This window comes from Pinus tabuliformis, chromosome J (genome assembly GCF_031772625.1).
Source record: "Pinus tabuliformis cultivar Carrire ecotype Pingquan chromosome J, CPIR1, whole genome shotgun sequence".
NCBI classification, from domain to species: Eukaryota; Viridiplantae; Streptophyta; class Pinopsida; order Pinales; family Pinaceae; genus Pinus; species Pinus tabuliformis.
Genome location: NC_142295.1, coordinates 728,230,121 through 728,255,663, shown reverse-complemented (window position 1 = coordinate 728,255,663; position 25,543 = coordinate 728,230,121). Strand labels below are relative to the sequence as shown.

Below are 25,543 nucleotides of genomic sequence, written 5' to 3'. Positions count from 1 at the left end.
CCTCCTCACATGGGTATATGAATCACTAAATGGTTTTCCTCCATGACAACCACGAGGGCACAAAAATTTGTAGCTTCCACCAACTTTTCCCCCTTCAAGTTTGGTCACATAGTTCCACAAGGGTGTCAATGTAGGTTCATCCCCTTCCTCTTTAAACCCTTCCTCCTCATCATACATTGGGTCACTCATATGGGGACCACTATCCTCTTGTTCTTCTTCACTTCTATTCCTACTCCCCCTTGCCATCATTAAAACCAAAAGGGGAATGATACATAGAAGCCAAAAGACATCATCTTGGAATATGAATATAGGTGGTGGACAACCTGAAATTAAATGAGCAAGAAGAAAGAATGGGAAAGAGTAGGAGAGGGAGGAGAAAAATACAAAAAACAATGACAAAAGAATGAGGGAGTTTGGGGTTTGCACTTACCTATTTAGCTCTTGTATATGGAAGCCCTTCTTTACTCCTCCAAGCTCCTCCTTCACTCCTCCAAGCTCTCCTCAAGTCCTCTCTTCTCCAAACTCTCTTCTCCTATCTTCTCCCATCTCTCATAAAATAAAAGTGCACAAATGAGAGATGAAAGGGCTTTTTAATCCCTTCACTCCTCACCCTAACCCAACTTGGACCCACGCCCAAAAAAGCCGAATGAGTAGGCCGCGCGGCGGAAACACCCCGCTGCCCGTGGAAGCGGTCGCGATCCGTACGGATCCATCCTCGGAGCGCGACGTTTCATATGGCCGATCTACCGGCCGAAACATGGTTCGAAAATTCCGAAACACGGATCGCGCTAGACGGTTCCGACAGGGAAGGAACCGTCTTTTCCGGCCCGATCCGCGTTTTGGCCAGCAGATCACCCACGGATCCATATGGTTAGCATTTCAAGGTTTTGATCTGGGGGGGGTTTCATGCAACACTGTTTGAGAGCCTTCCAACTTGCCTTCCAAGGCAAGCAAGCCACCATTTTGAGCCTCTCTTGTGAATAGGCTTCTTGGATCATTCCTCATCCTATCTTTGATCTATTCTTCTTTGTGATCCTTATTATACCAGGTCTCCTCCCATCGGTGAAAGTCCGTAAAGCGTAGGGAGTTTTAGCTGAAGTGACAGTGGGCTATTGCTCCATTGCCCTTGACCTAGCAATTGCCCCTCTAGGATCCCCCTTTAGGACCCCTGCTGGTTTTAGTGGTAATAGGAACTTCACAAATTATTATGTATATACTATAAACCCATCAAATTATACATTTGCCTGGCTGGACGGGTCTGTATCTTCTCTCTTTTGCGTGATATATTTTTCCTTTGAGAGTTGTCAATGTGGCATGGTACATTAGAAGAACTAATACTAACGACTAGTATTGCAATTAACTTATTTTCTTGTGTTATTTTGAATTTGAACTGCCACACCTGAAAAAGCCAAGTGTTGTTGTTTCTCCTATCCTTTAAGTCTCTTGGAATTTCCACTTGCTCTTTCCCTTAAGGCTCAATGTATATCTTTTCTTCCTTCAGCTTGTGGTCTGCCACAATTTATCTTATCATGTTCAAGCTCCTGCAGTATTTCTCCATGTAAGCCATCCTCCCTGCAATTTTTTTATACCAAATTACACATAGTTCCCACAGTAATCGTAATCTTATATTATGATCTCTCATAAGATATGCTTCATACTTCCAGAGCTGTTTAACTTACATTTGCAATTATTTACAGAGCATCAAAATTGGGAGTCATCTATAGAAAGTTGGCAAAGTCCTATACTACAAGATGATAAACTCCCAATGTGGTATGTTTAATCCTCAAAAACCCTTGTAAAGATTTACTATTCTCAAATTCTTTTCTTAGAAATCATTTAGCTTTAGATAGCTTAAGAATCTGGGTAACTGCTGTATTGTAGGTATCGTGTTACTTTATTCAATGAATTATACTATCTCGTTTCAGGAGGTACACTCTGGACAGGTATGCATTCAATATTTTTTGTCTGCAGGTGTTGGTCCTAAATTTACTGGGCATAACTTTTTGAGTTGATTCTGATGCTTGTTATACAGATGGCTTACCTGCAATCCAGGATAGAGAAAAATGCACAGAGAAATCTTTCTCCAATGGGATAGCTACTTATGGAGGAATAAATAACAAAAGTGCAAGAGAACATGATGCATTACCAATTGGAAATATTGAGTTGGAGAAGCACATTGTTCAATCGCAGAAGATGGAGAATGCTGAAGATTCCCTTGCAACTTTAGGACATGTGGTGGATGCAACTTCAATGAAAATTTTGGATAAAACGGCTGCAATATTGTCAGAAATGCACAGTCCATCTATTTATAATTCAGCGTTTGGACCATCCTTGCTGAATGATGAGGAAAATATTGGGCAGTTTCTTTATTTGGAAGGAATTGAGTATTTGATGTGGAATACGTATGACGTGCATTTCTATGCATCCTTTGCATTGCTTACGTTATTTCCAAAACTTGAGCTCAGCATCCAAAGAGATTTTGCTGCTGCTGTTTTCATGCATGATGCAGAAAAGGTGAAGTTCTTGTTTGAAGGTGAATACGGTGTCAGGAAGGTTTTAGGTGCAGTGCCACACGATCTTGGACTTTATGACCCCTGGTGTGAGTTGAATGCTTACAATCTTCATGATTCTAGTAGATGGAAAGATCTTAACCCTAAATTTGTCCTTCAAGTTTACAGAGACATGGTTGCAACTGGTGACAAATCATTTGGCCATGCTGTTTGGCCCTCTGTCTATATTGCCATGGCTTACATGGATCAGTTTGACAAAGATAAAGATGGAATGATAGAAAATGAAGGTTTCCCAGATCAAACATATGATACATGGTCTGTTTCAGGTGTCAGTGCTTATTGTGGTGGGCTATGGTTGGCAGCCCTTCAGGCAGCTGCTGCCATGGCAGATGAAGTTGGTGATAAAGCTTCTGGAGAACATTTTCGAGCTAAATTTCACAAGGCAAAAACTGTGTACGAGAAGCTGTGGAATGGCTCATACTTCAACTATGATAACAGTAACAGTAGTTTTAGCACTTCCATTCAGGCAGATCAATTGGCTGGACAGTGGTATGCACGTGCTTCAGGTCTGGCACCAATTGTTGATGATGGGAAAGCTCAGAGTGCGCTTGAAAAGGTTTATCAATTCAATGTAATGAAGGTAAACAATGGAAAGCTAGGTGCAGTTAATGGAATGCAACCAGATGGGAAAATTGATACGTCAGCAATGCAATCAAGGGAGATATGGGCAGGTGTAACCTATGGAGTTGCTGCCACTATGATACATGAAGGGATGGTGGATCAAGCTTTTACAACTGCAAGGGGAGTTTTTGAAGCAAGTTGGTCAGAGAATGGTCTTGGGTAAGCCTTTCATCTTTATCTTTTCTCTTAACATTATCTTCTATAGATGATGTATATGTGAAGTTTTTCAACACTTCTCATTTGTAACTGATTTTCAAAAACAAGACAATTTATTCACCCTTCTGAGTCTATATTCAGTGAATCAAAAAGGGCAGGATTTCACACTTTTTAGTTTTTTCTGTTCATATCACTATGAAGTTATTTAAAGTTTTCTCAAGTTATTAAAAAATAAATTAGTTCTTTAACCATTACGGACAATGCTTAAAGTTTTATCAATTACATCTTCAACGATAAATTCCAATTGAGTCTTTTGACATCAAGTGCCTCAAACTGGTAGTATCTACCATCAAGGTTTTCATATATGCAGAGATTTTTTACTAAATAAAGTTTCGAAGGTTACAATCATATCCCCAAACATATTTGGATTAAGGAAGAAACCTGATTAGATATGTAGACTACAATGCTTATGGTAAACAACAAATAGTTTTTTTTGTTCCACGGTTTCGAAAAAAAAATTATAATTTCATCTATATTTAAACAAAATTACATTCTTCATATGCCTTTTCACATTGCATATATCCTGAAAAAGAATCCCCAATCATAAAAAAATACAAAATCTCTGTCAATTGCGGCCCTTCATTACCACCCCAAAAGCCTTAAGCTTTATAAGTACAATATAATTATCATTTATACAGTCCCATATACATATACCTGTGTCTCCACCACACCAAAATACTTTTCAAAATGGTTACATTAGAAAGCATCCTAATTCCGACTCCATTAAACAAAAATACAGGTCACAGGTATCGTAGCCCCCTTTGAAACAAGAAAGAGACTCGACAATCCCTATTATCCAGCACAGACCAGGAAACTAATGAAAACAAAGATGATCATATTCAGAGGAGTACTGTCCTCTTCCTTCCAGACATGCCATTTTCCTGCTTCCTGCTGCAATCCATCCTTAGAAAATCTATTTGCCCCCTTTCATTCATTTCTCTGTAAACATGATGAAAAGTAATGTTATAGTATTATTAAATAGAAATTTTAAAAGATGAATCTCTTTGAAGATAAGCCTCAACATAAATTTCTCGAAAGCATTCAAACCCAGCATCCAATTTATCACCACATGTGATATTCCTGCTTAGCAATTATTGCTAGGTGAGAATACAATTTTGCTCAATTTTGATAATTTTGATTTCCAACTTTAGGAGAAGTGGGTTGGAGGACCCCACTTCCAACTTTTGGCTAAGGGAGGCACTCACATAGGGAGGAAAAGACAAATTGAACACTTAGTGGGTTGTAACTTGTGGGGGCCACCCAAGAGGGAAATATGCACCCCTTGGGCAATTCGTGCTTTTTGGGATGAAGAAATTCGATGTATGGGTGTTGTTACTGCTCAAATTAGCGGGGGGCCTAAAAGGGACTCCTGAAGGGACAACTGCTAGATCAAGGGCAACAATGGAGACTGAGCCCACTATCAACTAAGACTCCCTACTCTTTACGGACTTTCACAGATGGGAGGAGACCCAGTATATGGAAAGTCACTTGTGAAGGATGAATCAACAAATGGATGTGAAGTGGCCTTAATGATCCTTTTCCTAGAAGGAGGTTGAGAATGGAGCTTGCTTGTTCTTCAAGCAAGGTACTAAGCTTTCTAGGAGAAGGAGTTGAGGATTCAAGGGTTATGTTTAAGGAATATGCCTTGTAAAGGATTTTCCCAATCCCTAAAATTCTTACTGAACTTGGTTTCCCAAGTGGTTCTTGAAGAATTAACTTTTCAAAGATATGGGGCCACACGAGACCGAGTGGATTCAGCCTAGGTTAAGGGGAGGGAGTTTAGCAACCAATGATGATCTTAACCCAGACAAGGAAGGGGAAAGGATCAGAACAAGAGTTTTCAATTAGAGGTGTCAAATTGATCGTATGAGGTACTAGCCTAGGGAACACTAGGGCAAAGTTTGATCTCAGAGCTAGGGCTTGGGGTGTCTCACAATCCCACCATCAAAAGTTTTTCAAATTTGGAGGAGACCTTGAGGACACACCAATGCAATAGAGGCTAGGAGATCAAACATTTTCTATGGATACTGTGTCGGGAGAGTGATGCCCTAGGTGGCCTAGCGTGGCTAGACCTAGAAAAGAGGGGAAAAAGGTGAAAAAAAAGTTTTAAGGTGATCACCTTATGGTGGATCAGTGCCTAATTCATTTTTGAGGATATGGAGTCAGGAAGAATTATGAAGAAGGATCTCGTTTCTAGCTCAAGGAGGCTCTAAGGGCAACTTTGTCCAATGTTAGGGCAAAAAATAAAGTGACCTTAAAGAGTTTATACTTTGCTTGAAAATGAAGATGGCTTATTAAGATAACTTTGATCTCTAAGACAATTTTTTCAACAAACTGTTAGTTTTTGTAGCATCGGATGTGTTCTAGCCTTCTTGAAATTTTGTGTAGAGGCTAGAACACATGAGATCTCCAAAACCCAGAAATCGTTTTTAGAAATTCTGCCTAGAAGTGGCTTAATTAGATTATTAATCAATTTTTAAATATTTCCTAAGTCTAGACTTAGGGAATATGACTAATTAATCAGAATTAATTAAGTTATGATGTGAATGTTCTAGGAATTCACACCGATTGACTTCAAGTTAATCCTAGCCATCGATTAAGATCTAATCTTGGTCGTTGAAGTCTCAACAGAGAATTATAAGAAGAATTCGATGGGGCTTGGAGAAATCACTTGAGCAGTTCGATTTCCAGAGTAGCAACGGTCAGTTGCCGGAGAGAGAGCCAGCGGTCAAGCAATAAGTGAGGGGCAGAGACAATAAAGTCAGAGGAAGATTTCCAGATCCGGTGAGTGCATTTGCAAAGAGGCAGGAGAGCCACAGAGAGGCTGACGCTGGAGCCTGGGGCAACGTAGTAGCCTCAAGAGGTAGTTTCGATTTTGCTGGGGAGAAGCATATTTTCAGTGCCAGAAGCTGGGCAGAGGTTCCAGAGGCTAGGAGAGATGTTTTCCCTGATAGCAGATGGTCAAACGACTTGAGGAAAAGTTGTTCCAAGTAGATAGCATCAACAACTATGCTAGGGTGACACAGTGACTGCGTAGAGGCAATTTGGATGGCTCAATTTGAGCTGAGGTCAGTACCCAGATTTTCTTGTGGAGTGAGGAATTTCTCCTCACTAGATTTTCTTGCCAGTATTTCTTTGTAGGATTGCTAGTTTTGACATCTACTTTTACTCAGATTATTGCATTGCTGCTTAATAATAAAACCCTCAGCTACTGCACCGATTTTCCCAAGTTGGGGTTTTCCAAGTACTTTTGTCCAAAAATAACTGTTATTTTATGTGTGTGTGCTAGTATTTCTTCCAACGTTTATTTCTTGCGCAGTTTTGTTTGTGTAGGTCGCAGAGTGATTGATTCAGTGTTTGCTGAAGCACACGGTAGATAAATTGTTAAAAATTAATTTAACAATTAGGAGAATTATTTCTAGTTGCTGCAATAGGAATCGAGTTTCTGATTTTTCACATGGTATCAGAGCACAGATGATCAGCCAGAGAGCTCAGTAGCAAAGGAAGAGGGAGTTTCGTTGTTCATTGAGGGGCAGTAAGTCAAAACCCTAGAGGCAACACAATCACCGTCGCTAAGAGGCCGAATTTCTTGGGGAGATTCGATTTTTTCGTTGTGTGAGGCAAAAAAATTCAATCTCTCTACATCGAGGGATTTTAGAGGCAGAGGGAGCAGTCCAGTATTTTCGCAGAGAAAATCTCTAGCTGGACGCAGTAGTTTTGCCACTGTTTGCTAGAGCAGAGCTAGCATCAGGTGGAAGAAGAACACACACTGAGGGAAAAATTTCCTCAGGAAACTTCTAGTCTCAAGAAGTTCGATTTGGCTTGCATATCAACAGTCATTGCGTGCAAAGTTTCTCACTCCAGATTGGAGTGCGAATAGCTGAGCAACAACTAAGCAGAAGGGAAGAGGAGATTTTCGACATCATCTAAGATGGCCACTGCCAAACTACGAGATCAGGGCAGGTTGGACGGTGCTTCCAACTATGTCATCTGGAAGGTAAGGATGTCTTTCCTTCTGGATGAATATGGCCTAAAACCATTGACAGATGTAGTGGTAGCTGTCCCCATGGATGCAATTCAGCTGGAGGAGTACAAAAAGGAGACGGCGAGGGCAAAGAGATTGATCCTAGATGGTGTTCGGGATTATGTTGTATCACACATTGCAGCCGAGGGAACAACCAAATAGATGTGGAATACACTTTCCACGTTGTACTAGGGCACTTCCGAGCAGCAAAAGATGTACTTAGAGGAGAAGTTGAGATACGCCAAGATGCAGAAAGGGGAACGTGTAGACCCCTTCCTCACCAGGATTTAGGAGATCTGGGACCAACTGTCAGCTGTTGGGGCAGTGCCTCAACCCACAGAGCTGGTGCGATTGGCACTAAATAGTGTCTCAGAGGAGTGGCGGGTATTTATCCAAAGTATCTTGGGCAGAGAAACCTTGCCAAGGTGTGACAGGATGTGGGACGATTTGCAGTAGGAGGAGTTGAGACGGGACCTAGTGAAGAACTCCATTAGCGACAACAGCAACGGATTAAAGCAAGTAAAGGAGGAGGAGAATGTGGCCCTCGCATGAAAGGGTCCCAATCAAGGACAGGGGAGCAACGAAAGAAGAAGAAGGACTTATCAAAGTTCAAGTGCTTCAGGTGTGGTGAGCTTAGTCACTACAACACCCAGTGTCCTCTCAGGAAGGACAAGGAGGAGACGTAGGACCAGCATGCAGCTTCAGCAGAGATCGATAGGCTATCCTCCAAGTTGGAGGAAGACTTTGCCATGTTTGCTGATATACCCCCAGGAGTGAAATGGGGTGACTTTGTGCTATAGCCTGAGAGTGCTATAAATGGGCAAGATTCTTGAGGAGGTCCACCTCTTGAATCAACACCTTGCTACGGGGACCCACAATATTTTGTAGCAGGATGGATCAGTGGCAGTAGATGTAGTCAGATACCAAAGTGACAATTGTAGAATCTAGTTGTAGTCAGATGTTGCGCAACACAATGTAGTGTTGGCAGCAGTGCAGAGTGGCACAATGCAAAATCAACAACATCGCAGATAACTCATTGACAACACAAAGACTAGCAGCAGTCGGAGACTCCGGTGATAGATGCATTATATTGATCACAGTTGATTATGTATTTAGGATGTTTTTTAGTTGCAGATGTTGCAGTTGCAACAATAGCAGATGGAGAGGGAGTTGTTGTGATATTCCTACTTAGTGTTTCACTAAGTAAATATCGAATTTTGCTCAATTTTGGTGTATTGCATTGTTTCACTTAGGAGAAGTGGGCCTAGGGGACCCACATTTGATTTTTGGCATGAGAAGCACCCCAACTTTAGAGTTCGAAGGAAAGATTGTGGCTTTGGTGGAGTGTGGGGGCCACCACAAAGGATTTTCGGCCCACATGGAGAGTACGCTCTCATTGGTGTGAAAAAGGTGAGGGAAATTTGATGTGGGCCCACATGGGTAGCCTTGGAGGCAAATCGACAAAAGGAAGGAGGGGCTCTCATTTTGCTCATCATCTATCATTTTCAGAATTTGTCTTTTGACAAGAGCACGCTTGAGCAATGAGCCAAGTTTGCATGTGTTGTTTAGCAAACCGGGCACTTCTGAGCGGAAATCTCAGGCCTTGCTTCGGTGGACCTCAAGTGCCAGTCCTAGGAGGAAGTTCTACTTCATCCCAATTCATACCAGCAGCAGGGAATCAAGTTACAACAACAGGAGGAGTAACAACAGCATAGGGACTGCGCAGTCATAGCTAGAGGCACTCCGGGAAGTTGGGAAGATAGGGGAGTTTGAGGAGGAAATTCGGTGGGAAGGCTTGGGAAGCCTTCTAACAGGGTTTGCAGGAATTTTTGGAGCATTCAGCAGCAAAATTCTCAAGTGGGTTGTTTTACCCAGTAGGAGAGTCAGCCAAGCCTAAGAGGGTCAAAATTTCGGGGTCAGGCTTTGGCCAAACCCTTCGTGAGTTATTCTGGGTTTCTTGAGTAGAGTTTGGGATTAATTTCTTGGAATTTTTTGAGCAGCAGAGAGGGCTCTAACAGTGGGTCATTTCAAGCAATGGTACCATTTCTAGGCATTTACAATGCAACACTTGGGCCGAGTTACAACGGCTTGGAGGAGGGTGATTCAAGGATCATTTTGGGCTTTTGCTAGCTTGCTAAGAGCAAGCCCAGGTGCACTCATTCCAACACCTTGATTGTACACCTCTTTCCATTAATAAAATGAGTACACAACGCTATTTTGGGAGCAAATTCATGGTTTGATTGTTTGTTCTAATTTTGTTGTGTGTTTGTCTATTTTTCTTTGAATATTTACTATTAATTTTCCCTTAGGGATATTACAGTGGTATCAGAGCTCAAAGACTTGGCACAGCCTGTGGGAGCAACACAATCTATGACACTAGAGGATATGCATAATGTGAAATACTGGAGGCAGAGGTATAGAAGCAAGGAACGACAGTTAGAGATCACCCCTGATCCTGTGACTACAAAACTAGAGGTAGAAGAAACCAACATGGGGGATAATGAAGGAGACAAAAGGGAGGAGGAGAAGGAGTTTGCCCAACTCCTACTGAAGGCAATGTAGGATTTGTCTCGAAACATTGAAGGAATGGGCCAACAAAATGGCAATGGCAACAAGGGTAAGGGAGTCCAAGGGGATTTCCACTATGGAGAAGGATCTGGCACCTCACATCACCATGCATCTCTCCATGCCAACATGCCATTGATTCAGAATACACCCCCTAGATCCACCATTCCTACATTCCTACAATCTGGAGTAGGTGGGCAACCAGAGCAGGAGGAGGCACCTTATGGGGACTATTTCCTGGAGTATCAGTCTTATGGGCCTGATTTTGGGAGGGCCATCACTTTCAAATATTTTTGTCAGTTGAAGGGAAAGAACAAGCCCAAGGGACAAAATGGTGGAGGTTACATGCAGGGGACAGATTTGCAACGCATTGTGGGGAGGTTATTTCTCCCAACCTTTGATGGGTCCTCCAAGAGCTCAGCCAAGGCATGGGTTGACAAGCTAGATGTTTATTTCCAGCTGAACCAAATGATAAATTGAGAGGTAATCAAGATTGCCACATTGCATCTAGAAGGGGAAGCCCTTGACTGGTGGTTCCACGGATTGACCACGTTGGGACATGCGGGAGTTACTGCCTATGATGATCTCATCCAGAGGGTGCTGGAGTGGTTTGAGAGGAAGGATCCAAAGGAGTATTTCGGGGAGCTAACAAGGCTCAAGCAGATCGGGAGTGTAGAAACCTACATCTCAGAGTTTCTGCGATTGTCTATGATGGTGCCTGATTTGTCAGAGTCTAGGAGGATTTTCACGTTTGTGGATGGGCTAGCAGAGCCATTGCGTGGGTTAGTGAGATCCAACAGGCCTGCTACATTGTAGGATGCAGTTGGGAGAGCTCGAGATTTGCAAGATGCCATACCGAGGGCAAGGGCACCATTACCCCCTAGACAGGGTTTCCAGCAGAGGGGGAAGGACATTAGGGCTCTATGAACGAGACCCAATCAGGGACGGGGGCAACTAGATGATGAGACCCGAGAGACCTCAGGAGGAGGAAACTGTGTTTTACATGTCAGGAGTCGTGGGCACTAGGCCATAGGTGTGCAGGGGGCATGGCCCACTATATCGAGGTCTTCTTTGATAGAGATGCAGAAGATGAGACCTATTTTGAGATGAGTGGAGAGGACAACGCAACACCACAGGGAGGAGGAGGACTACCACCACCACCACCAGCAATAGGGGGAGTTTCCTTCGCTCCTGCTGGAGGGGTCCTTGCATCATTGCGTGGGGTGCCCAAATTCTTGACTATGAGGATTAGAGGCACTGTTCAAGGGCAGCGTGTCTCAGGTCTAGTGGACAGTGGAGCTACCCACAACTTCATTGATGCTTAGTTGGTTCAGAGGAGGGTCATTACAACTGAGGAGTTTGAGGAATTCTTCGTTCTTGTGCCTGGGGATAGGACCATGCAGTGCACTCATTATGTACCAGCCTTGACAGTGACCATGGGGAACTACTCCATGACAGATAATTTCTTTTGGTGGATGTACTGGACACCAACGTAGTGTTTGGAGTCCAGTGGCTCTATACGCTTGTCAGAGTCACAACAGATTGGTGGAAGTTGGAGATGGAATTTGTAGGGCCAGATGGCAAGATGATGTTTCTTCAGGGGATGCACTCCTACCCACCACACACTGTTTTGGCCCACAGGATGGGCGCTGACTTGAGACACGGAGACATTGAGTGGGTTGTGGAGTTGAGGATCGCAGAGGCCAGGGGAAAGCCCAAGCCACGACATTCGGAGATATAGGCTATTCTTGACAGGTATCCAGTGGTGTTTGGGGACATACCATTGGGACAACTACCTAACCGGGGGTTTGAGCACAGTATCGAGTTGGAGCTAGGGGTGCAGGCTATCATCACCACCCCTTATCGACATCCCAAGGCTTATCGGGATGAGATCCAGAGGGCCATCCACGAGCTGTTGGCACTTGGGCATATCAGGCCTAGCTCTAGCCCTTTTGCTTCATCGGTTGTGCTAGTGAAGAAGAAGGACAGGTGCTTACAAATGTGCATCGATTACAAGGCCCTCAACAAGAAGATGATGAAGATCCGCTATCCCATTCCCCGTACAGATGAGCTGATCGACGAGTTGAGGGGAGTGAAGTTCTTCTCGAAGATTGATCTGCCATCGGGGTACCATTAGATCTGGGTGAGGGACTAAGATGTCTCGAAGACAACATTTTGGTGCCATTATAGGCACTTTGAGTTCTTGGTTATGCCCTTCGGGTTGACCAACACACACGCAACATTGCAGTCATGCATGAACCAAGTGTTTCGTGGGTTGTTGAGGAAGTTCGTGTTGGTCTTCTTTGATGACATACTAATTTATAGCATGACGTGGGAAGATGATTTGCAGCACCTTGAGACAGTACTGCGCATTCTGGAGGAGCAACAGTTTTATGCCAAACTGTGCAAGTGCTAGTTTGGGCTAACCAAGATGCTCTACATAGGGCACATCATTGGGGAAGGTGGTGTTAGAGTACATAAGGAGAAGATTAGAGCTATCCGGGGTTGGCCAAAACCCTGGAATGTGACCGAGTTGAGGGGGTTCATGGGCATTTGCACTTATTACAAGAAGTTCGTGAAGGGTTTCTCCGAGCTGACTGCACCTCTCACAGACTTGACGAAGAAGGGGGCCTTTGAGTGGACTACTATAGCGTAGGAGGCATTTGATCACCTTAAGGAGGTCATGAGTAGTTGTCTGGTGTTGGCACTTCCTGACTTCACCTAGCCTTTCGTGTTGGAGTGTGATGCATCAAGAGTGGGTGTGAGGTCTGTATTGATGCAGGGAGGGCACCCCATAGCATTTGAGAGTGGGAAGCTACTGCCCCATGAGCTACTTTACTCCATCTATGATAAGGAGATGCTGGCCATCATGCATGCGTTGGCCAAGTTCAGGCAGTACTTAGTGGGGAACAAGTTTAAGGTCAGGACCAATCACAATAGCCTCAGGTTCTTTTTGGAGTAGAAACAACTACAGGAGAGGCAACAAAAGTGGGTGACCAAACTATAGGCGTATGAATTTAACATTGAGTATGTCAAAGGGAAGCACAATGTAGTGGTTGATGCGTTGTCTAGGAGACGACCACTTTGTCCTTGATGAGCATCGCCCTGGACTAGAGGGTGCAGTTACTAGTTGAGTACTCCAAGGACAAGTTTGCATGTGAGGTCCTTGATGGGTTGGTGACAGATGATCGGTATTGGGTGATGAATGAGGTGATCTACTACCGAGATCAGATTTACTTGGTACCCAACTCCCCGCTGAGGGAGAAGATTCTACAGGCTGCTCATGATTCACCATTAGTAGGGCATCAGGGGTTCACAAAGACATATCAGACCATCAAGGAGCGCTTTGCGTGGAAGGGCCTCAAGGATGATGTTCTGAGGCATATCTGGGAGTGTGACACATGCCAGTGGAACAAGGGAGAGCAGACACACCGCAGGCCTATTGTAGTCGCTTCCCATTCCAGAGGGGAAATGGGAAAGCATATCGATGGATTTTATTACCGGGTTGCCCACAGTACAGGGCAAAGACTGCATCTATGTAGTGGTGGATCGCTTGACGAAGTACGCTCACTTCTTTGCCATTCCAGCTCGGTACTCGGCCTCACAGGTGGACAAATTGTTTCTCAAGGAGGTGTTTCAGTTGGTCTCTGAAAGACCATCGTTAGTGACCGGGACAACAGATTCATGGGTGGGTTTTGGGAGGAGCTACTCCGGTTGGTGGGTACTGAGCTCACCCCGAGTACCGATTATGACGCTTAGATAGACGGACATAGGTAAATAGTTAACAACTGGATGGAGGGCTACTTGCGTAACTATGTGACTGGGCAGCATAGATGATGGATACGGTGGTTGCACGTGGGTGAATATTGCTACAACACTACGCATCACATGTCTATAGGTAATGATGCGTTATCTTTTGCTGACATTATGTTTTGAGACAACAGGGCCCCAAGTGCCAAGGACTGAATACAGGAGAGCCCCATAGAAGCTCACTATTGTTATTTTTGTGCCCTTATATTATTATTGTTAGGTCTGCTTTGGTTATATTGTGACCCCTTAGACTCCTATATATAGAAAGGAGGTTTTGTCATTTGTATCATCCAAGAATTGTTCATTTGTGTAATGTAAAGGAGGTTGCCCCCTCGAAGAGGCTGAATTCTAAGGTGTTGATCTTTCTTTTCTATTTTTTTGTGAGCTGGTTTCATAACAGTTCCTCCATCAGTTAGAACTAATTTAACTGAATTAAATAATTACAACTCAATAATAATCAACTTGGCCCCCTAAAATTTAAGGATCACTCTACATGACTCTAGATAGACTCGCAACTTGAATTTACTGAGTTAACTAAGTCAACTTAACTTAGTTAATTGTTACAAGTTGCTATGAGAATTAGAATTAGAATTTAATTCCTAATTTAATTCAAGGACAAACCAAATTAGGATTTTTCTTGTTGCATTTTTTCAATAGGTATCATTGTTCTTGTGGAGCTCCGACCTTGGATATGATACCTAGATGCCTGAGGGTTTGTGTTAGGGCTAAACCCTGATGGTACCTATATTAGACGATGCTTGGATAACACCTTAGTCCATGTTAGTGTCTTAGATCCTTGCATGAGTGTATGACAAGAGTGTCGTGACACTTGGATCTTTGATGTGTTGGGAGGATACCTTGGCAGTGAAGGTATCCCTATCATTGCATATACTATTCTACTCTTCTTAAGAACATTTCAAATTGAGGTCAACCTTGTATCAGTTGAACAATTATGAATATATCCCTAGTTAAGAGAGAGTGTTGAGAAATGTAACTAGTATTGGTCTTCATAATTGTATTTGTTGTCATGATGTAACTACTTTGTATTTGTCAAAAGAAAGAAAAAAGAAATTTTATTGTAAAAGAAAAAATATTTAAAGCATTGGTTTCATGCTATATTATTTTTGTTTCTAGGTCTAGCCTCCATTAAAGGCTTTTAGGATTCAATCATGAGTCATTGCCCAAGTCATCATGTTATAGACCCTCTTGGGGTCATTGTATCAAAGAAAGATTTTATTTATTTATTTATTTATTTTAATGTGTTTTCAGTCATCTTCTCCACCTCCATCAAGTCGTCGTTCCTTCTGTCCATGTCGGGCTAAACGAGGACACTAAAACTACTATTTATACTCATGCATTCGACCCGGTTTGGAGGGATCACAAGCAAGCTTTGATCTACAATTACCTAGCGAAGGAAAGGGATGCGAGGGGGGGCTAAATGTGAAGGAGAGTTCTAGCGAAAGAGAAGGAACACTTTTCTAATCACAAGAAAACCAAAATTCTGCTTTTCTACTACAAATTTGTTACAGGGCCAAAAGTACAGACCAACGACAAGGCCGAAAGTATAGGATTGCAGAAAGGGTTGAGACCCTAGTTCACGCCTGATCTTGAAAAGCTGATAGATATTGACTTGTGAAGAAATGAGCCAGAAGTTGACTTGTCTTCGTGGGAGGTTGGTTTGATGGATGGAGAAAAGTTTTGGTCTTGCTTGTCTCATTTGTTTTGGTTCTTGAAGAAGAGAAGAGATTTTTCGGTTTTCACCTCAAGGAGGGTTTTTTCCCTAGCTAAGAGCCTACATCTTGTGTCCTTGATCTTCATGCATTTACTATTTTGATAGTTGCTTGATGAATAGAAGTAAAAGAAGACCTAAAGAAGTAAATAAGAATTAAACAATATCATAAGTGATTATCAAAAATAGAAAATCTTTCTGCCTTTATGATTTTCCAACAGCAAATAGTGTCCACTGAAGAAGGAAGAGATCTAGCTAGGGTGGCAAGAGATCCATTGAAACTAGCGTGAGGATTTCGCTCGAAACCCTTGAGATAGAAACTCGCTTGAGCTTCTCACCAATGACAATAAGATATGATAGATTAGAACAATCAACCATTGAGCTCCATCCTCCTTTTATAATCTTTCGTTGAGACTTCTCCAAGCTTCTAGATCTTCTTTTAATATTATTTTATTGAAGAAGTCACTTTTTCCCTCCTAAGTGACTTTTTCCCCTTTTCTAATAAAAATATTTTTGCCCCTTTTTATTATTTATTATTTACCCTTTTTATTTAATAATAACAAAATTGGGTAAATTTTCCATGGATCTCCTAGATAAATTTTTCCTTCTCGCTAGCCTATAGGAGATAACTAGGCAAGTGGAAACCATAGCTCCAACTCATGAGATAGGGGACATTATAGGACCATACATAATTATTAAGGGCACAATAAGACCAAAATGGGATCACCTTCAAATATCTAACTAGACTAAATCCCATAAAAGTATTCCCTACCTTGTTAGGGATGGCTAGATGGTCAACCCTATTAGGTGCTTCCAGACCCTAAGGGAAGGTGACATTTCCTTGGTCAACCCTTCAATTCATAGTTGTTTGCGATAATGTGGCAATGGAGGGGAAATGCTTCATGGTAAGGTGTCATGGCCATGGCACCATTTGGAGGTCCATCATCTTGAGTGTATAGATGTATGGAGGGAGCTATCATGGAGGCATGAGTTACCCCTTTCCTCGGCCTACTTTTGTCACCTCTTTGGTGCACCTTTTACTTCCTTTTGATAATGCTTTGATGAGGAGCATAGCTCAGGTGTCCCAACTTGCTTTTAATGATATAACATTGATTTACCCCTTATTGATGAGTCAACATGTCACTCATCAGGGTTGGGAGATGCAAGGGTTCATTATTATGTGATGGAGCATCAAGTGCTCAAGAGTTGGGTGATGGTTAATGAGGGGAGTAGAGCTCTTGCTAGGCTTTTTCCCACATGCTAATTAATGTCCCAACCATCTATTGCATTTTAACTTTTCTTTCTCTTTCATTGTGGCCACTTTATGCTTTTACCTTTCTTTTGGCTACATCAACCTCCAGGGCAAAGTTTCCATCCTTTACTCAAAGATGAGGATATGAAGGTGCCAATCCCAATGAACTAATGACAGCAAACCCAAATGATGGATGTGAAATCAGCGGAATGGTGAAGAGTGGTGAGTACTGAAAGGTTATGGACACGCTACTTCAATCCAAGTTTCCCAAGTAGTGCCCCTCCTATAACCCTAATCCAGGTGGATATTGGTGGCCACCAGCCTATTCCACCTAGACCTCCAGTTAGTTTCCTTTGTTTCCTTGTTTATTTCAGCATTTACTATTTTTAGCAGTTTTTCGGGTCTTGAACTTCTAGAGCAGTGTTGACCCCCTAAACAACGCTTTTTTAAGGTCCACAATAGTTCCATAGCCGTAGGCCTGCCGCAAATCCTGTAATACTCGAAGAAACCATTCCAACAAGGTATCGTACACACCAAACATAGATAATATGACCAAGTTACGACCCCAGGAAGTCGGCTGCCCAACTAACCCTAACGAGGCCCACAAACTCTTGCCATTACATCTCCTGGGGTTAGGGTTTTGGTTGTTTAGGGTTTCCCTTTATTGTTCAATAATAAATAGGCCCTTGAGCCTCATTGTAACATAGTTTAGAGGCATGTAGCTGCCACATCTCTTCTTAGAGATAAGCTACCATCACCTGAGCTAGTTTATTTCCATTATGTTTGTAAGCATATTTCAGTATTTTGATATTAATGAAATGAAGTGTTATTTTTGCTACATTTCTGTATCTATGGTTATATCTGTAATTTGTTGCGTTCCTATTTAAGTTCGGATCAGTGGTATTAGAGCGGTCTGCTCTTTCTCTATTTTTCTTTGCATGTCCCCAACAAGGTCAAGGTATAAAGAGCTAGGGCTCGAATTGGTTGAACCTTTGCAAGACCAGCCTCACAAACCCCAACAACCTCCCATGGCAGAAGAAAAGAAAGACGAGGGGTCAGGAGATCCTTTCATCGAAGAAGCTCTTGAGCAACAAAGGAATGCGATGATGGATAACTTTGCTCAGATCCTCCAATAACTACCCACAGGTGACACATCTTCATCTAGCAACCACTCTGGAGGTGCCACTCCTTTTAAGGTACAAGTTAACTTTGATATTCCCATATTTGAGGACCAAATAGATGCAGACGCCGTAGATAAATGGTTGAATCTGTTGGAAGGATATTTTTCAGTTCATGACTTTTCCAATCGGGAAAGGATTACTTTTTCACTTCTCAAAGCTACCCCACACGTCAAGGACTGGTGGGAAACCTACTGTGAACAAAAGGACGGAATCCTCACTATTTTCAATCACGCCCACTTGGGATTCTTTCCGAGACGCCATCAAGGAACAATAATACCCTGTCAGGAGCTATGAAGATAAATACATAGAGTAGACCACACTACGGCAGGGATGGGATCAAGATGTGCTGGAGTTCACAAATGTTTTCCATACCCTCCGCATGAAGTTGGGTATCAAGGATTCTGAGTGGCATTTGGTACTCAAGTACTGTGGCTGTCTACACAAGTACATCCAGGATGAGATGGAGTTCTTGGACATCTCCTCACTCGGCACGACATACCGATACACTGCCAATATTGAGCAGAAGTTTAAATAGAAGAAGCGAGACTTTGGATTTGCGAATCCGAAGCAAGGAAAAGTCGCCCCCAAACCACAGAGCAAAGGCCAAAGCCAAGGCAAGACGACCTAGGACAACCCCCCAAAGCTGCAAGCAAAGAACAACACCACGAAGACAAAGGACACGGGAAAATGGTGTGAGTTCCATAAGAGATCCACTCAGGAAAAGGAAAAGGTGCCCCCAAACCACAGAGCAAAGGCCAAAGCCAAGGCAGGACGACCCAAGACAACCCACCGAAGCTGCAAGCAAAGAACAACACCACGAAGACAAAGGAAACGGGAAAATGGTTTGAGTTCCATAAGAGATCCACTCACAACACAAGTGAGTACGTCATCAGGTGGCTTCACCAAGGACGCAATCTTTGCGTCATCCAGTAATGTCGCCTTCCCTACAACATCAAGCCCTTCATGGATGAGGTACTATGTGATGTTGCTCCTCTTGAAGTTTGTGATGTATTATTAGGACAACCATACTTGTGGAAGCGACATGCTGTATATGAGTCTAGACCTCGCTATGTGATTATTACTTTGGGAAATAAGTTGTACATGATACTAGAGGTAGCCCCGCCTACTGCCATCTCTTTGATCATTGCAAAGCAATGTAGTAAGATCATTTCCTAAACCAGGAAATTTGTTTTCCTTATGATTTGCCCTCAGGGCAAGAAGAAGGTTGTGGCCACGACTTCCAAACAGGGCTCCTCTGCACAGCAACAACAAATGGACAAGGTCATGGAGGAGTACAGGGACATTTTTGCCTCACCTACAGGGGTACCTCTGCACTGTAAGGTCAAGCACTCCATCGATCTGACCCTGGGCTCACTGCTACCCAATGGGCCGATCTATTGACGCTCTGTTCTAGAAAACAACAAGATCAAGAGGTAGATTCAGGAGTTGTTGCAGAAAGGGTACATCAAGCCAAGCTCATCATCCTGTGGGAACCCGATTGTATTGGTACAGAAGAAGGATAGGACCTAGATACTCTGTATTGACTATCAGGCGTTGAACAAGATCACTGTCCGGAATAGGTACCCAATTCCATGGATTGATGACCTTTTGGACCATCTCAAGGGGGCCAAATATTTCAGCAAGATTGACTTAAATTCTGGTTATCACCAGGTGCCTATTGAACCCTCCGATGTGTGGAAGACTGCCTTCAAATCCAAGGAGGGCCTTTTCGAATGGTTGGTCATGCCTTTCAGGTTAACGAATGCCCCCACAACCTTCATGAGATTGATGGATGACATCTTGCAACCCTTAACCAATGCATTCGTGGTGATGTATTTAGATGACATATTGATCTTCATCCAGAGTTGGGAAGAGCACCTCCACCATATTCGACAAGTCCTTCAAACCCTGCGACAACACAAGTTGTGTGCCAATTTGGAGAAATGCACTTTTGGCATGACCCAGGTTCAATATCTGGGGTACATCATTGATGAGAAGGGTGTGCATGTGGACCCAACCAAGATACAAGTCATTCGGGATTGGCCAACCCCAACCACTCTAACAGAGCTCCGCAACTTTCTAGGTCTTGCCAATTTCTACCGCAGGTTCGTGTTGGGGTTCTCTCATATCACTTGGCCTTTAAGTCAAGTCACCAAGGGTGGAGTGAAAGAAAAGTTTTTTTGGTTCGAAACCCAATAGAAGGCGTTTTCTAGTTGAAGCATCGCCTCTGCTTTGCACCAGTGCTCACATTACCAAACTTGCAACAACCATTTGAGATTGAGATAGACGCCTCCGACTATGCTATTGGTACAGTGCTTACTTAGCAGGGGAATCCAATGGCTTACCATAGTGAGACACTTTCAGACAGTTTGAAAGTATCCCACTTATGACAAAGAAATGTATTCCATTGTGCAGGTCTGCTGTCAATGCAAGCATTACATTCTAGAGAAGGAAACAATCATCCACACAGACCACCGACCCCTGCAGTTCATACAAACACAAGGGAAGTTGCAGAATGACTGCCATCAGAAATGGTCCACCTACCTGCAACAATTCCATTTGAACATTAAGTACAAGAAGGGCAACACCAATAATGTTGTAGACTGCCTTAGCCGACCACTAGTCATGGCGCTGATCACTATGCTCGACTCTTGTGGGCACGAGACTTCGGAGTGGCCGCATCTTTACTAGAGCGATCCAGAATTTGGTAGCACATACCAGACACTCCTGGAAGGGAAGCAAGTTCCAAATTTTCACCTTCAAGATGCACTGTTATGCCACCTAGGACACATCTGTGTTCCTTCAAGCGAGCGTGCCAAGATGATTTGGGAGGTGCACTACAGTCGGGTTGCTGGACATTTCGGAGTAGAGAAAACAGTGGTAGTATTGCAGAAGTATTTTTATTGGTTAAAACTTCGTCAGGATGTTGGGAAGTACATTAGATCCTGCACCGCCTACGCCATTGCCAAACCAACCATCAAGAAGCAAGGCCTATATACTCCTCTACCTACTCCTAGTCGACCTTGGGAATCTATCTCCATGGATTACATGTCAGGCCTTCCTTCTACTAAGCATGACAACAACTGTGTTTTCATGGTCATCGACAGATTCTCTAAGATGGCCATCATGTCGACCTGCAAGAAGAGTATCACAATAGAGGCCACTACTAAGCTCTTTTTTGAGCGAGTGTGGGTACACTTTGGGATCCCACAGTCCATTATCTCCGACCGGAGAGCAGATTCCTAAGTGAATTTTGGTTAAGTCTCTGGTCGATGTTGGATGCCAGATTTACTAAGTCCATGACGTTCCACCCCCAAACTGATGGCCAAACAGAGGTCGTCAACACATTGATCGTACACTTTTTGCGCATGTACAACTCGAAGCATCCATGCACATGGGATGAAAGCCTCTCCTATGTCCAACACAACTACAACAGAGCTCTCCATAGCTCAACGGGCCATAGCCCCTTTCAGGTAGGGCTGGGATTTCAGCCATTATGTCCCATTGATGTGGCCATACCATTTGCAGCTATTCAGGAAGATTCGACTCATGTCCAGTCCAAAGCTGACATGGCTAACAACTTCATTGAGCGCACTTAACACATCCGCCAACAAGTCCATGATATATTGGATAGAGCCAATGCTAAGTACAAGCAATGTCATGATCAACATCGAGTGATGCACAAGTTCCAAGTGGGCGACAAAGTTTGGTTACATTTGCAGAAGGAGCGCCTTGTTGGACCCCACCACAAGCTTCGCCCGCTCTGATATGGGTCGTACACCATCACCAAGGTTATAGCGGACAATGCCTCCAAGCTCAATATTCCATCCTTCCTTGGTCTGCACCCAATGTCCAATGTAAACCGCCTTCGGCCATACTTTCCACCATTGTTGGACATATCCGATATTGCAGAACAACTCACACTAGCAGAGCTCAACCCAGACTGCATGGAACAAGCCACAACTGATCAACTCATGGACACGCATATCAAGAACACTCGCCATCAGAGGATCAGCTATACCGAGTTGTCAAAGCAGGCCAACTCCTTCACCAAGGCAAGTGGTTCACCAGGGACCAGGTTCAACAAAAATTTCCTCACCTCATGGAGGCTCTAGACGCAATGGGGACCATTGCTTCCTAAGGGGGGAGGACTGATCTAGGTGGATATTGGTGGCCACCCGCCTATTCCACCTAGACCTCCAGTCGGTTTCATCTGTTTCTTTGTTTATTTCAGCATTTACTATTTTTAGCAGTTTTTCAGGTCCTGAACTTCCGGAGCAGTTTTGACCCCCTAAACGGTGCTTTTTTGAGTTCCGCAGCAAGCCGATAGCCATCTGTGGGCTTACCACAAATCCTGTAGTACTTGAAGAGACCTTTCCAACAAGGTATCATGCGTGCCAAACAAAGATAATATGACCAAGTTACGACCCTGAGAAGTTGGTTGCCCAATTAACCCCAACGACGCCCACAAACTCTTGGCGTTACATCTCCTGGGGTTAGGGTTTTGGTTGTTTAGGGTTTTCCCTTGTTGTTCAATAATAAATAGGCCCTTAAGCCTCATGTTAGGGTTTTGGTTGTTTAGGGTTTTCCCTTGTTGTTCAATAATAAATAGGCCCTTAAGCCTCATTTGAACACAGTTCAGAGGCATCTAGCCTCCACATCTCTTCTTAGAGATAAGCTACCATCATCCGAGCTAGTTTATTTCCATTCTGTTTGTAAGCATATTTCAGTGTTTTGATATTAATGAAATGAAGTGTTATTTCTGCCACATTTCTGTATTTATGGTTATATTTGTAATTTGGTGCGTTCCTGTTTAAGTTCGTATCAAACCCTAAGGCCTCAAAAGAGGTCCCACTAGGCTAGGGTCAACCCCTAGTATGGTGAGAGAACAAGTTTACAGTCAAGATCAAATTTCAATTAATCACCCAAATCACCCCTTTATCCACGTTAGAATGCCTAAAACATTAAGTAAAAGCATTTGATTGGAAAATAGTGAGAGTACTTGCTGAGTGACGACCCACCTTCCTTCAAGAGGGATGCTAGATGGTGAGATACTGGTGCAAATGGCAGAGGAATGTGGCAGATCATCATATATTGAGAAAATGGTGGCTGGCTGGCTGGCTGACCAGTATAGGAGAAATATTTTCTCTTATGGGGTTACCCACATTTGGTGGGTAACAGTAACCATAAAATTAGGTAAATATAGGTTTTTATGTTTTTCTTTTAACTAATTGTTGTCACACTCTTATCATGTTTAACTTTAGACATGAATAGTTTGCTTCCCAAGTTTCTAAGTTATGCAAATGTAGATGAATATAGATGCTGAGTAGAATTTGCACCTTGGAAGAATAACATGCAAATATAGATGATTTAAGTAGGGTGCACGTTGTAACATGGAAAATGGCAGTAACACAATCTAGACAATCACTTCATCTGTAGAGTCACAAACCAGCTTTTAAATTTAGATTCTTTTTCTTGTATTTTTGGAGAAAACAGAACTTATATTACATTTATATTCATCATGTTTACATCACATGTTACATCAAGGAGCTAAGGGCCTGCTAGTGAAGCCTCTTCTCCATAGGCAGGGAGGCCCTAATTCTCAGCCTTAATCATCAGAAAGCGTTTCTCAGTATATGTGAATCATTACCAAATTTAAATGCTAGTAATTGTGAGAAATTGGAGTGATAAATTGTCTTCAATGTACTTCACAACCATTGATTTGCAAACTCCAAACATTTTACTCTAATTAATATCAGATGAATATGTTGCTGAAACTTGGTTAAATTCGAAGCTTAATAGTGCTTGAGAAGAATGGCTGATTGTTTCTGTTGTAGCTTCTAATTATCAGCTTTTACATGAATCCCTAGAGACTAGATATGTTTCTTAAACGTATCTGGCCTGGCTGTGATTTGAGCAGCAAATTCAGGCTTTATGTCAATAGTTCCCCCAATTTTAGTTTGTTCATGGTGTAATCCCTGTTGAATGTTTTTATACTCCTCCATTGAAAAGGAATTCTAATGAGTTGGATAATTCATCAAAACTCTTGGCTGTTTCATTAAATTACCCAGGTGACCCTGAGTACAGACCTCTCCCACCAATGTGGACCCACAAAGGCATTGAAAATTCTATTACAACCCACTCTGAGTAAGAATGGTGCACCCTGTAGCTCCAAAAAGCATGCTTCACCATCTCTTCTTTCTGGCAAATAACTCAATCAATTTTGAATCCAGTAGAGTGTAGCCTTTTAGATTCTTACTCACTCAAAAGGTGAAAATTTTGAGACTTGGGTGTTGATTTGTGTTTTTGAACAGATATCGATTCAAGGAACTGATTTGTCAAAACTTGAGATATTCATATAACGAATGTTATTACAAGGCTAGATCATATACTATTCTTTCCTATAAAGTATGTACATTAAAAGCATCTCAAGGTCTCTGATGTGCACAAGATTGTTTGATAGCATGGTGCAAAGATCGCAACATCTGAAATTTACCTTAGGAATAAATCACAGGGATATCCCTTCTCCCATAATACAGTAAAATTCAGAAACATAGTTACCAGATTGGTTTACAGTTGTCTCCATTTGGTCATTACTAACAATTACTTGTTGTATGCAGATATTCGTTTCAAACTCCTGAATCATGGGATTCTGATGGGAGATACAGATCATTGTGCTATATGCGACCACTTGCTATTTGGGCAATGCAATGGGCTCTTGCACCCCCTAAACATATTAGAGAAGTTCCCCGGCCATGCATGAAAAGTGATGGTGTCTATCCTCATCACATTGGTTTGTTAAAGGTTGCGGAAGCTTTGAGGCTTATTTCTGGTACCGAAGTCAAACGCGATCGCGGTTTCCAGTCTCTTTATGATTGGACTCGTAGAAGAAAGCACGTGTAAAGCTGTTGTACATATATATGTAAAAGCTATAGGCTATATAATTTTATTGTGGCACAATTATGGTTGGCAACGTTAATCTAAACAGTTTAGAACCAATATGTAAAAGGTATTGGCATTGATGGACATCATAACGTGTAAGATTCATTTTGTTGTCTCATTATTTATTAACCTTATTTTTGGATCTTCTAAATGTCAACTTTGGTTCAATTCTATCTTTTAAATGTCAACTTTGGTTCAATTCTATATTTTAAATGTCAATTCTGGTTCAATTTTATCTTTCTAAAAGTTAGTTATACATTTAAAAGAATCATAAAAAGATCAGGGCAGCTTTATCTTCATCTTTTTCCTTGAAATTATGCATATTGATGATTTATTTAAGCATTCATGGATTTTTCAGCATATTAATTTGTATCCTTAAGATGACCCATACTTCTCTACTTAGGAAGACAATAGTAAGGAGTACTAATAATAAGAACTCTAGAACCCAAAAAAAATTTCAGGAGAAAACACCTAGAGATACCTCAATTAAGTTAATTAGTTAGTAATTAATTTTCCCAAGTCTAGCTTAGGAAAAATAATTAATTAATAGGAATTAATTGAGAAATGTTAGATTTCTCTAGAAACTCACATGGATCGACTTAGAGAAGGTCTTAGCCATTGATGAGGATTTAA

At 42.4% G+C, this 25,543-nt stretch overlaps 1 protein-coding gene across 2 annotated transcripts in view; it reads left to right on the top strand.

The window, feature by feature from the left end:
* LOC149228804 (uncharacterized) overlaps nucleotides 1–25,061 on the top strand; it is a 296,527-nt gene extending 271,466 nt beyond the window's left edge. The window contains exons 15-18 of one of the 2 annotated variants that reach the window (XM_089378370.1): nucleotides 1,698–1,770; nucleotides 1,882–1,943; nucleotides 2,033–3,350; nucleotides 24,589–25,061. In XM_089378370.1, the coding sequence (XP_089234496.1) occupies nucleotides 1,698–1,770; nucleotides 1,882–1,943; nucleotides 2,033–3,350; nucleotides 24,589–24,871 (1,736 nt within the window). In that variant the 3' untranslated portion in view covers nucleotides 24,872–25,061. Of the gene's footprint in view, nucleotides 1–1,697; nucleotides 1,771–1,881; nucleotides 1,944–2,032; nucleotides 3,355–24,588 lie in introns of those variants that run through there. The other variant, XM_089378371.1, reaches the window with a different exon arrangement.
* Nucleotides 25,062–25,543: the final 482 nt, after the last annotated feature.